The sequence below is a fragment of the Colius striatus genome, chromosome 3 (genome assembly GCF_028858725.1).
Source record: "Colius striatus isolate bColStr4 chromosome 3, bColStr4.1.hap1, whole genome shotgun sequence".
Taxonomy (NCBI): Eukaryota; Metazoa; Chordata; class Aves; order Coliiformes; family Coliidae; genus Colius; species Colius striatus.
The window spans coordinates 2924986-2937734 of record NC_084761.1 but is presented as its reverse complement, the minus strand read 5'-3'; the positions used below and the strand labels follow the sequence as shown (position 1 = coordinate 2937734).

Below are 12749 nucleotides of genomic sequence, written 5' to 3'. Positions count from 1 at the left end.
TCTCCCAGTGGACAGCCAGCTCTGCATCTCCTTGTTTGAAACAAATTTGTTTGAAACAAACTCTCTTCCTCTCCTGGAAACCAATGCAGTAGCAGTGGTGCAGCCAGAGGAAGGCTGTGGTTCTATCTGAGCACAGTAAGCAAGCAGAACGTTACTCTGAAGAAACACAGAAGTACCTCTGATAAAAACTATTCTCCAAGGCCAAATGGGAACTTGTCAAATGACAAAACACTCCTTTTTATAAACAAGAATTTAAGCCCTGAAGACTTTCACCAATGCCCAGCTGTAAAGGTGAGAAGGGCTGTGCCTAGTTAGCAAGCAGCCCAGCAAAGACTAGCTGCCTTGCTATCACACTCAGTATCACTACGGGAAGCTCTAGAGGAACAGGCAGAGAAAAGTGTGGCCATACTTGGAGAACCAAAGCTGAGAGCATTGGGGGTGCTTAAACTCCGGCCTCCAACTCTGGCAGTAAAGGGCATGTCTTCGTCTTGGGCTCGGAAATCCTCCTCGTTGGGCGGCACCATCAGACAGACGTATGTGTGAAGCTGGATAAGGAGGCGGTGTTGGAGCATCCATATCACCATTTGAATGAGCTGAGTCTGCAGAGTGAGAAATGTATTAAAACACCCATGAAATAAAATACAGGAGGAAAACAATGCACAAAGGTTAAGCTCTGTGACTAAGAAGTCACAAGGAGAAACGCTTCCCACTTCACACAACAGATTTATCTCTGCTCCGATCACACCGAGGTGCCCAGGCACACATGTTCATCACACCCAAAGCCTTTGTGGACACAGCCTTTGATGATCAACATGTCTTTTATGCAACACTGACCAGCACAGCCTCTGTCCTCAAATGACCCCTCCCTGCCCCTTGCCATAGCTGCAGCATCTGCTGTGTCCTAGCAGAGTGGCTGAACGCCCTCATCACGTAATGCTGCAGCTATTCAAACGTGGTCACACAACCCCACTTGGAGCTGGTCGTCCCTCTTTTTAACAAAACTGCTTCAGTAGGTGGCCAAAAAAAGGGGATAGTGGGGATAGTCTTCCTTCTGAGAGACCACATGTGGAAAATGAGTCAAACAGATGCAGGCCCTGATGCCTGTGGCCCAACAGTGTCAGCCCAGAGACCCATTTGCTAGTTTCTACACATGGCCCACTTAAAGTCAATAAGCAGTGAAGAGTTAATCCCAGAGTGGTCAGATTAAAGCCAGGGAGAGGGCAGGATGATGAGGCAGAGCTGAAGCAGCCCAGGTAGACACCCAGAAGTAGGAGGCATTTGCTGTCAGGTGGGAAACTGCTGCATGACCATGGGAGAGGCTGCAGAGATGAGAGCCCTGCCAGGGCTCGGCGATACAGAAACAGGGGCAAGAGCAGCAGCCACCTGGGCAAGAGGCAGCAGCCTGCCGCTGCCAAGGAGTCCCCTCTCAGTGCAAAGGGTTAACATCCCCATTTGCTCACCATCCCTCTGCAATAACAGGACAGGCCAAGCTTCTAAAGGCATCCAGGGTTTTAGGGTGCAGACAGGCAAGAGTTTCCAAAGCACAGACAACACTCGCAGCAAGCAAATACACACAAGCCCTTTGTGTCAGAGCAGCTGGAGAGCTGCAGTGTCCCCAGAGTGATGCTGATAGCAGTGGGCAGAGTGAGGGACAAGGGTTTGGGGGTTCTTGGCAGGGCTTGTTTTCAGGAGTTTTGGAGGAGCATTCAAAAAGCATCACCATGGCTGAGGCTCTGCACAAAAAGCCTTTTCACATCACTGCAGGAACCCTTTCCATAGCCAACGGCTCTGCAAACACTGCTGCCCTGACAAAAGCTGTTTGGGGATTTCATAGCAACCAACAGTGTTTTGGTGAGAGAAACACATGCAGAATGAGCTCAGACTCTGCTGTATTAATCATCAGGATAAGGGGCCAAATCTCAACGAAAGCCCCAAACTGATGAAGTTCATCAGCCCACGTTATTTTTCCTTTTCCCACAAATCTTCTAACTCTCAGTTCCTCCTCTGCTATCAAATCACAAGAGAAACATCTTCTGTTTGCAGACAGACCCACACCCTGTCTTTTCAGGGATTACCACTTCTGGGGGCCGAATGGATTCTAATCTTAAAGCATATTCTCTGGGATCACCTTCAAACAGATATTTTTTGTTTGGAAAAGCCATAATTCATTTTACACGTTTAACAGAAAATCTACAGAAGAGGAAGGGCTGGCAAAAAAACACCAAATGGATGTTTTGCTAACATCTGAAATCAGCCTGGAAGAGAGAGGAGGCTTACTCCAATGATTGCTGAAAAGCTTCCTTCCAGATGCAGGTCTGGATGGAAAGATGTCTCATATATTTAGCTGAAGTTTCCAATCTGTTGGCAGGCAGTGATGCCTGATTAGCCAGTTTCACATCAAATGAAAGAGGTCTGCACGTCTCACAGCACAAAATGACCCTGGAAAAATCCAAGGTAATTCAAGGAGACAGTAAGACAAGCTCTACCAGACCTGCAGACCCTGACAAGTAAGGTCTGACTTAGCCCAGCCTCTCATGGTCACTTTGGTAGTTTCATGAATTACAGAAACAGCTTGTTGCTTTCATTACAGCTCCATGTGTGAGGAAAGTCTTATCCAACACTCTCTAACCCTACATACACACCTTAACCTCTACACTCTTGTGCAAATACCTAGAAAGCCATTCCTATGGCTCAGTGGAACATGACACCAGCAGAAGTGGTGTTACAGCTTTACAGACACGACACTGACCAACCAACAGCTGCCCAACGCAGTGGTAGAGCTGCAGATTGGCTGTCACTAACTTGAGTGTTCCTCCATAGTGGAGTGAGCCCCAAGAACCATCCCTTGGTAAGAGAGAATGAGGATTGCTGACAGCTCTCTGTAATAAGGTAGACTTCAGTGGGAATTTGGTACCTCCTAAAATCTAGCCCTAAGAAAAAGCCCCAAATGGTGTGCTTTGTGCCGCCACTGCAAATGTGCCTCACAGCATTTCCACTTCCTTTTTCCAGCTCTAAACCTACTTCTCACCAAAAGCAGCAAGTGTTTCCCCAGAAAAAGTCTGGCAGAGGCTTTGCTAATATGTTCTGCTGCTCGTCCTTCTGGCCATGAGCACTGAGTTTCCATCCATTCTCCATCTGCTCCTCTTGAGCTCTGCTGCAGCTTACAGACAGGTCTGCAGAAGAGGCTTCCCTGCACCATCTGTGCTGCACTGGCTGGTGGAAATGTTCTTCCTCCTCCAGAGAGACAGAAGGATCCCTCAAGCTTGGTCTCAGTCTACTCAATTGGCTGGGCTTCTTGCTGAAGCCAAAAAACCTGGGAGCAGCTTCCCAGGCAAGGTTGTGCTTCAGTCCCAGGACTGCCTCCACTCACTCACTCATCATCTGGCCTGGTAGGAATCCATCACCAGCCTTTTTTGGCTGAAACACCAGGACCATGATGGAAATATAACACAAAACTTTGTTGTTGTTGTTGTTGCTTAATTTAACTACTCATCAACTCTAACTTTCATCCAGGCTCCTTTCAACCTCCCCTGTCTCCCCAGGCTGCCAGGGGACAGACAGGGGTCCTGTCTGCTGCTGCAGCATCTGGACTCTCCCGCTGGCACAGCTCAGCCCGTGGCCACCCCCTTGTGCCACCCCACTGGTAACAATACCTCCCTTTGTGCTTACTGACAACAGCAGAGGAGATAAATGAGCTCCTGAAAACACAGGCAGGATGTGTCAGCCCATCTGGGCACTTTAGGACAGTCAAACTCAGCCCCAAGCCCCGGAGGGACAAAACCCAGGACTCATTATTTATTCCCTCCCCCCTGGGAACCAAAGAGAGCAAAACTCTTGAGCAATGTGTTACTCAATAAAACCCATTTCCTCCAAGGATCCTTTAAGGCCATTTTCCTCCCCAGGCCTAAAAACCTACAGAAAACACCAATGGAACCAGCAACAGGTTTAGGAAAGGGAAGGGAAAACAGCAACCCAGAAGCACTCAATCCTAGCTTGTTTCTCACTCCATGATGATGCTCTCTTGCTTAACACACACCTTCTTTTGCCTACTGAAGTATACCAGTCCACTTTCTCCAGTCTGGATTAACCAGTAATTTGACACAAGTTATATGACATTTCAAGGTCTGACTCAAGAACTAAAGGCTGTCTTGGCTCAGCAGGACAGCACCTTCAGAGTGGGTAGGGCAAAGGGATGCTTGCTGAAACACATTATCTTTAACATTCAGTCCACACTGTTGTGTGAAGAACAGACTGGCTATTAAAACTTCTCCCTGTGTTACAGAAAATGGACTCTGAAGACTTCTATTAATGTAGGACAAAACATTTATTGCCTCATATTGCCATTTTAATCACGAGGTAACAGCTCTGAACTCTCAGCTTACCCATTCCCTCCATTTAGGCCTAGAAAGGTGTATTTTTTTTAACTTGCCACACTGAACTGCCCTGATTTTTATACCTTGTCCAACTGAATACAAATGCACCTTAAGGCTGCTTCCGTATCTCTGCCAACAAAAGCTCCTGTGACTCTTAAATGCTTTCCAGATGCCCAGCAGAGCAGCCCCATTTGCAGCATGTCTCTCAGAAGACACAACTGCCTATTGAGCCCTTGCCTGAGCACTCCTCCCACTCTCAGCTCCTTTTCCACCCAGCTCTTACACAAAGCACAGCAATGTTTTCTGGCTGCATCAGGCAGAGGCCTCCTCTCCTGGTGCTTTACTCCCAAAAGGATGGCCCAGACTTATTAAAACAAAGTGAAAACTTGATTGTATTTCGTTCAGCAGCAGCTGTCATACTTTCCCATCTGGTTTTTTTTCCACAATTATCCTGGCCCCATCAAGGGAGAATCCAGTAACCAGAGTAATAACAACAATGTGCATGATGATAGATCCTGTAGTGAAAGGGATGCAGGCAGGAAATGGGATGTCTAATTCACCTAGGTATGCTCCTTCCATCTTGCAGGTGGAAAGATCCCTCCTGCTAGCTCACATTTGTTTTTCAAAGCAGAGTAGAGATGTTACAGCTTCTGAAACAGATGAATCAGCTGAGGGCATAATGCATGGATGAGGGGAAGCCACAAATATTACTCCTTTCTCTTGGCTTGCAAAGACTTGGCACAGAGTGAAGCAATTTTGATACTGTACAAAGAAAGCCTTGCACAGAAAAGCAAGTTAAAGTGCTCACATGCACCAGCTGCAGTGCCCAGTACACACTCTGTCAATGAACATGTGCTGACTTAAAGGTTTGGGGTCCCTCAGAGTTTCTGTGCTTTCAGAGGAGGTCATGAAGGAGTGTGCACCAACCACACTGACCACCACCAGAGCTCTGCTCCTGTGTGCTCTGTGGTCACATCAAGGCTGTGCCACATATGTGAGAGAAGATCAACAGTCCCAGGCAGCTGAAAGAAGGACAGCTTCTTTGGGGTCAGGCTTCTTTCCACTAAAAACACTAAAAACTACTGCATCAGCTCACAGGATGCCCTTACCCCACAGATGCACCTTGGTGAGACCTTGATGAGCTGAGCTGGTTGCTGCTCTGGACAGTCCCCTGGCTTGCTATAAGTGTGGGTGACACTACATAGCACAGTGGAGCCAACAGACAGCTCACTGCCATGGAAAGGGGAAATTGGCTTCTGCTTTCCTCACTCACATCCCCAGCTGCAGAAGTGCCTCCCTGGTTCTGTGCCAGCCCTGGAGCTTGCTGGATCTCCCCTGAGCAAATTCCACCTGCTAACCTGGCAGAAACAAGTTAAGTGAATGGAGTCAAGCTGGATGGAAGCCACACACTAGAGGGCAAAGGGAAGAGGGAAAGGAGAAAGGCATTTGTGCACACACCTGAGAGTGGAAAGGAGAAACAGTCTCCTCTCAGCAGCACCCAGATACTGTTAGATCAGCTGAGTTGTAGGCTCAGGCTCATCCTCATGCTGCTGCTACACTGCTATCCAAGCAAGGCAGGTCAAACCCAGCGAACGGGAAGCTAACATGGAGATCAACACATGAATATCAAAACCTTCTCAAATTGTAAGCACAAGACCACTGGCAGATGTACAACAACCACAGAGTTTAACTGCAGGGTACTCATTGTTACAGGCAAGAAAAGAGATCAAGACGACAGGCTGAAGAAGAATTTGTGTCTCTAGCCCAGGGCACAGCCAAGAGCACTGGCAGTCCTGGCAGCCAGCACTCACCAATGTCTCCAGTCAGACAGAAACCACAAGCAGAATGTAGACAGACACTCCATCTTTCAAGGCAGTCTTGTCCCTGTCAAGGTATTGAAGGTTGGTTGTACCTACCAGCCAAAAAATACCACAGCACCTTAAGTATAAAAATGCCAGTGTCACGATATTTTCATCTCCCCAAAGGAATGGAGCAATTGTAACAGCAAACAGACACAAATAACTGTCCTCTTGCAAATTAATCAGCAGAACCTTGTATAAAAGCAGGAGGAAGGGCTCTTGAACAGCTTTCCCTTTTTCTATTGTGGACTTTATTAACGGCTTCCGTCTCCTCTGCCCATCCAGGAGCACATGCCAAAAGGAGGGAGCCAATCCCATGCCTAAGACAAGAATCAAATGGGATGGATGCCATGAGACCAGAAGAGTTTCTGCAGAAAATACAGCCCTTCCCACAATACTGACCTTGTAGTGCAGATGACCTTCAGAAACACAGACACAGTACAGTCAGCGTGATGAAAAGCGCAAGATAAAGAGACTAGCAGTGACAATCTTCAAAGTTCACGACAACCCCCATGCCCTCCTATGTACACAAAGAACAAAACTACACTGAAAAGTCCCAACTTTGCTATTTTTCAGAGGCAAAGCAAATACAATTTTACAATATTTACAGTTCAGAGTACAGCATCTCTTATCCCTGCACAGTGCAACTAAAGCCCACCCACGTTTCATCACATCACTCTGGCTGTTAACTGGAGCTTGACCACTTGAGGACAGGGATTGGATTCATCTCTCTTAAAAGGCTAGTGCCTAACAAAATGTAGGTAAGTGGAAGCAGAAGGAAAGGTACTGATATGAAAACATCTAAAAATTCTCTAGTCTCAACTCTCCCAAGAAGTGCCATGCTTAGCTTTATCAAAGAGAAGTTTGCCCTGACTCAAGAGAGTGCAGTGGTCTCCCTCATCTTCAGGCACATGTCTTGCTAACACAGCCTCAAGCCTTCAGCAACCACAGCTCTCCCCCTGTACTTTTCAGACCACAGAAGGCACTCTCATAGCTGTGCACAGCATCATCCTTCATCCTTCCATACACGCTGAAAAGACCTTCAGGACCCCACCATGGCCAGGTGAGCACCAGAGAGAAGGCACACACTGTAAAAGGGCCATTCTGGTACTCCAACGGCTCTGGCAAACATTGATCACTCGCTGTTGTTTCAAGGCATAACTGCAGCAGTAAGTGGCAACCTTTATTTGTGTGTTTTAAACAAAAGTAGGACATCTGAGAACAACAAGAAGCAATGAAGGAGGATCAATTAATTTTAGAAGGAGCACTGAGAATAAGAATGCCTCCTGAAGCTCCTGCAGCTAGGACACAATTAATGCCACTAATTCAGCTTCCATTTTCAGGACATTGATTTGTCTGTATGAAATATTCACAAAACAGTACAATCTCTCTTCCCCTGCCTCCCAAGGTGGCAGCTGATTGGTACATACTGTTGGGATTAGATGCTACATCATTATTTATCTTTATCTCTGATGATAATCTCTGCCAACCTTTAATTACAACAAATTCTTCTCTCACAATTTGCACCTGTGTGTGTAATTGATGTTAATCTTCCAGATATTTGAGCAGTGGTGAAAGTCATATAGCCAGCAAGTTACCAAAGTAAGAAGGCTTCCAAACAACACTACAAGAAATCAGCTACAAAATCTGCCAGTGCCTCCTCTGTCACGGTGAGCTGTGTTCAGAGAGGTCCAGGCTTCTGCATTTGGGACTATAACCAGGTCAGCCTGGAGACCTCACGTTATTGAGCTCTCTATTGCATGTCAGCAGTTCCCAGCAATGCTACAAGCCATGATCTAGGCATAAGCAAAACTACAGCTCACAAATCCCAAATCCATATATCATTATCCCAAATCCATAGATTACTATCCCAAATCTGGACTTGAAAATGCTAATGCTGTAACACATGGGCGTCTGTTGACTACATGCTGAGTCTACTTCCTCTGTCAGTCTTTAAACAATTCCAGTTTCAGAGCACAAGCTAAGTGAACAGACAGTTTGCTTTTCAAACCAAGATTGTGAGCTTAAAGCAGATGGAAAATAATTAAATCAGATGTGATAGTGAGGAACCCACAAACTTGCACTCAGACCTGATTTATACCAGTTTGCAAGAGACTAAATGGAGCTTCATTTTTCCCTGCTGATTCACTCAAGGAGAAGAAACATTCTGATTTTCCTTTTAGGATTGTGCTTTGCAAGCACAGAGCATCTGCTCTGCTTCACCTTCAACATCCCACCCCTGCAGCTTTCTGGTGGATACAAAACAACCGCTCATACAGTTGGAAACCCAGTCATTGGCAACTTCTGAACCTGCAACAGCAGGTTCCTGACTAGGTGGCTCCAGAAACAATACCACTCCTTGTTCTCATTAGCAAGGAGCTCTTTGCACTTCCCATCTCACCTCCTGAACGGGTGGTGCCAGTGGGTTCTTGAACTCAGAGAGTGAAACTGGGAGGGAGAATTTGGAGAGCATGGACGGCAGGTTGTGGCCCCGGAACTGGCAGGAAAAGGCATCTGCCAACGGAGAGTAACTACACAAAAGAGGGAAAAGCAGGAGTCAGTGTTATACTGCAGGTCAGTGTAACAGTTATCCACTTAAACATTACATAAGTGCCAGTTCCCAAATGAAGTACTCTCTGTGATGTAGGACAACAGTAAGGAGAGTCTATGGCATGTTGCATCCTGCAGAGAAGCGAATGCACTTTCATCTTGGGGTTACGTTCAGCTCCAGTGTGTTATTCAAGGTGTGGAGGGAGTCCAGAGGAGAAAAATGAAAATGGCAAGAAGTCCAGACCTGTGAAGTCTCTGATCAAAAGAACAAGGATTGGGTAGTCAAGAGGAGACAGGGATGGGCAGGATGTACACACAGTCTTTGAATATGCAAAATGGGGCTGTAGATGTGACTGTTTGCCTATGCTGACAGGACAAGCAACGTCATGATCAGAAGTAAAGGAGAGTCAGGTCTTAGGAAAACTGTCTGTCTTAGGAGTTCCACCTACAAAGGTCTTCAAGAACAGCACTGCCATGTATGACACAGACACAGTTCTTCCTGAATGACCTTGGGGTCTCTTCCAGCCTTATTTTTATACTTCCATCACAGAAGTTTGGATTTAAAACTATTTTCCTCTGACTGAGTTCCAACACTGATTCTAAAAATGTCTCAAAATCCAAAGGGTTGCCAGCCTTCAGCAGAGCAAAAAATACCCACCACTGCCTCCACATCTGCCTTGTGTTGCTGTTGCCTGCTCCTCAAATGGCTGCATTGCCTTCTGTCTGCAAGAAGGCACAGCAGCACAAAATGCCATCACATGAGATGATGTAATAGTGACAGCAACAGCACCCTGATTTGCTGGTTTTGATGAAGTTCAGGTGGTGCTGTGTGCCAGATGCACAGTCACATGAACCATTTCTTTAACTTAATGATCAGCTTTCCACGTTGCTATTTCCATTTTCCATGCTTCCATATTGGACATCCAGTGAGCAAGCCTACTGAAAATACTGAAAGTAGCTTCACAGGGTAAATGTTGCCTCTGAGGCCATCACGCTCCTCCCTACCACACACATGCTTCTAACATGGCTTTGCAAGTTCAGACACATACAATGGTTTGTGTTCTGTACAGTCTAAATAAATTCATATGTGAAGAAAGATCCCACTCTGCACCCAGTAAGACATGGAAGGAAAGCATATCTGCACTGCTCTTGCTACATTTACTCGTTTTCTTTCTACTTACAGACAAACACTGGCATTTGGAGAAAGCATGTAGACATTATTTTCACAGAGTGGATAAATAATAATTGCTTTCCCCCAGTAAACGAGATGTGCAGCAAGCTGGAAAACCTGCATTGAGAAAAGAGGGGAGAAAATTAGGGAAGCAAAAGTAAAACTCAAGCCCTCTGCAAGGGTTTTCCACCCAATGACAGAGAAGTCTTGTTTGTGCTGAAATGAAAGAAAAGCATTCCATGCTTTCACCCTGCCTTCAGAATAAATTCCTGCTTGAATGTAACATGTGGCACATCAAAAAGCATTTGCCAAGGTTATGAATGTCCAGAGGTTGTCTTCACATTTCTAAGCAATTTAGTATCTCCTGCTTTAAAAGAATTTCTTCAGACTCCATCCATAGAAGTTGAGTCTTTCATATCCCCAGAAAGTTATTTTTGCTAATGCACTAAATGCATTAAGGGTTATATGTGAGAAAGAAAAAGAGTCAGCCTCTGCTATGACAGAAACACAGAGGAAAGCAACACTGCCTTTTTAATGCACTGAGCTATTTCAGTAATGAGTTACACAAAGTACTTTAATGTGTTAAACAAGTCAGTGGTTGTTAATGGCTCTGCAAGAGCCACATAAATAGCGTTGAGGAGACAGAAAATCCAGCCTGTATCATTAGATGCATTTAACTTGGCTTTTTTGGTTTTGTGGAGAACAAAACTACAGAAGCAGTAGGGAATTTCCAGAGTTCATCCCATTGCTATGTAATGCCAAGTAAGACCACAGACCTGAAACTTTTATGACAACACACCACCTTTGCCCTTAGGTGTGGGCCTATGATCAGAAGTGTTTGAGCTGACAAGTCGTGTTCTTCTCCCATCACACGGAGCACAGATGGTGTCCCTGGGTGTGAAGCAACCCTTGGGAGCCATGGAGTGGCTCTTCCTTCTCCTCTATCATCCAGCATGATCAGCAAAGGGCCCTAGTGGCTGCAGTCACTCCCAGTGGCCTCATGTCTGATGTGACTGCCAGTCTCAATTCCCTCCACTGACACAAACTTCCCCTTTCAAGGGCTCATCACACCACCTTGAGCAATTCAGATTTGAGATCTCTTGTCAATACTGGAAAGAGCTGCTGGCTTGGAGACTGGCTCAAAATTTTTGCCCAAGCCTAAATTAGAGCTTTTTTTCCTGGGACTCTGCAAAGCCTGTGCACTAATGTACTAAGGGAAATCAATAGGTAGGTTTGCACATGCTTTGAGAGCTCTTGGTTAGAAAAGACCTTGGCAGATCCTGGGGAAGCAACACATCTGGTCATGGCAGCTCTAAGCTTTCACTTGCATTTTGGGTGCCTCCATTTGCACATAGACATCAGGGTGGCAGAACCAAGGCAGACCACTGTGCTGTAAATCGAGAGTCCTGTCTGCTCTGGTTTTAACTACCTAATGGGAAGGCAGAGAGAAGATAGAGCCACTCTGAGAAGAGTGGCACAAGGAGGCAACACACACAAAGTGGGAGATGGGAAATTCCCATTAGAGGGAAAGCTTTTCACTCTGATGCTGGTCAAATGCTGGAGTGAGGCCCACAGAAGCCGTGGGAGGTATCCCTGGAGGCATTCAGGATTTGAACAGACGAGCTCCTAAGCAGCCTGCTTTGCTCTGAGCAGTGGTGTAGATTAGAGACCTCCAGGCATCCCTGCTACCCCCACAGCATTCTGGGATTCAGCTGTGGCTGCAGGACTCTTAAGCACCCTTGCTGCCCTTCCTTTCCCCACACTCTAAAGCTCCCCTTTCCCTGTGCACTCAGCTCTCACCCAAGAGAACTTGATGTGCTCATGCACCACAGAAACTCACTGGCACACAGAAAGAAAACACCTCATGATTTAAAAGGATTTCAGGTGCTCTGACAGTTCCCCATACCTGCAGCAATGCCAAGTCAGCATCTTGAGCCAGTTGCTGCAAATTCTTCACAGCAGAGGTAGTTTTAATTACTCTCACCAGGGCAGGAGAGCAGTCCAACGGGAGCTCATTAAGCAGTGACTTCTCATCATTTAAAAGTAATAAGGCATGGTAAGGCCTGCAGAAAAATAGAATACATTTGCACAGTAAACTGTAGCTTTTCCTGAAGGCTTTGTTACTCCCAGATCATGCTACCTGGGGTCAATCTACCGGTAAAAAAGAACTTCTAATATCATCCTTTTGCTCTAAGTGCATTCAGAATAAGCTTATTTTTATGTTATGAGATGCTCCCTATAAAAAGGGGATGGAGGGTTATATGGTAACTGGATGCCTCAGTGACTAGGGAAAAAAGGCTCCATTGTGCTGACACACTATTAAGCCTGGAGAACTAGTCCGAAAACCGCTCATCTGCACTCCTGAAATACAGAATGGAGTAGAAGAAAGGAAGAAAGCAAAACCTGGCTACTTGTGCAGGTTAAAAGGTGTAAACGTTGAATGCAGAAAGGGGCTGGGCTTGGGATCTCTTTCTTCTAGAAACAAAGTTACTCCTGATTAACAGATTAAAATGAACACACAATTCCTCTGACTGTTAACAGCACAGACCTCTCTTGCAGCATCACCTCAGCACAACCACCTGCTGTTAACACTGAAGCTGTGGCTTCATACTGCTTCATAAACAGCAGCATCATGGTACCACAGCATCAGCTCAAAGGGATCTGTCTCAGCTCCTGCCTCCACCATCGCTGCAGCTCAGGGTCACCCCATCCCCCAGCTGCACCAGCACAAGCATTTGTGGCACCCCACTTGGACCTGGAGGAAGGACCTGACACACTCTAAAGGACAGAGCTTGA

At 46.2% G+C, this 12749-nt stretch overlaps 1 protein-coding gene across 17 annotated transcripts in view; it reads right to left on the bottom strand.

The window, feature by feature from the left end:
- NPRL3 (NPR3 like, GATOR1 complex subunit) overlaps window positions 1-12749 on the bottom strand; it is an 82937-nt gene that overhangs the window by 44774 nt on the left and 25414 nt on the right. For 16 of the 17 annotated variants that reach the window (XR_009818540.1, XR_009818537.1, XR_009818538.1 and 13 more), the window contains 4 exons: window positions 11860-12016; window positions 9964-10070; window positions 8634-8763; window positions 410-599 (listed from right to left, as the gene is read on the bottom strand). Coding sequence is in view for 11 of the 17 variants with exons in the window: in XM_061994224.1 (XP_061850208.1) it covers window positions 410-599; window positions 8634-8763; window positions 9964-10070; window positions 11860-12016 (584 nt within the window). In the remaining 6 variants the exon portion in view is untranslated. The remainder of the gene's footprint in view (window positions 1-409; window positions 600-8633; window positions 8764-9963; window positions 10071-11859; window positions 12017-12749) is intronic. The other variant, XM_061994228.1, reaches the window with a different exon arrangement.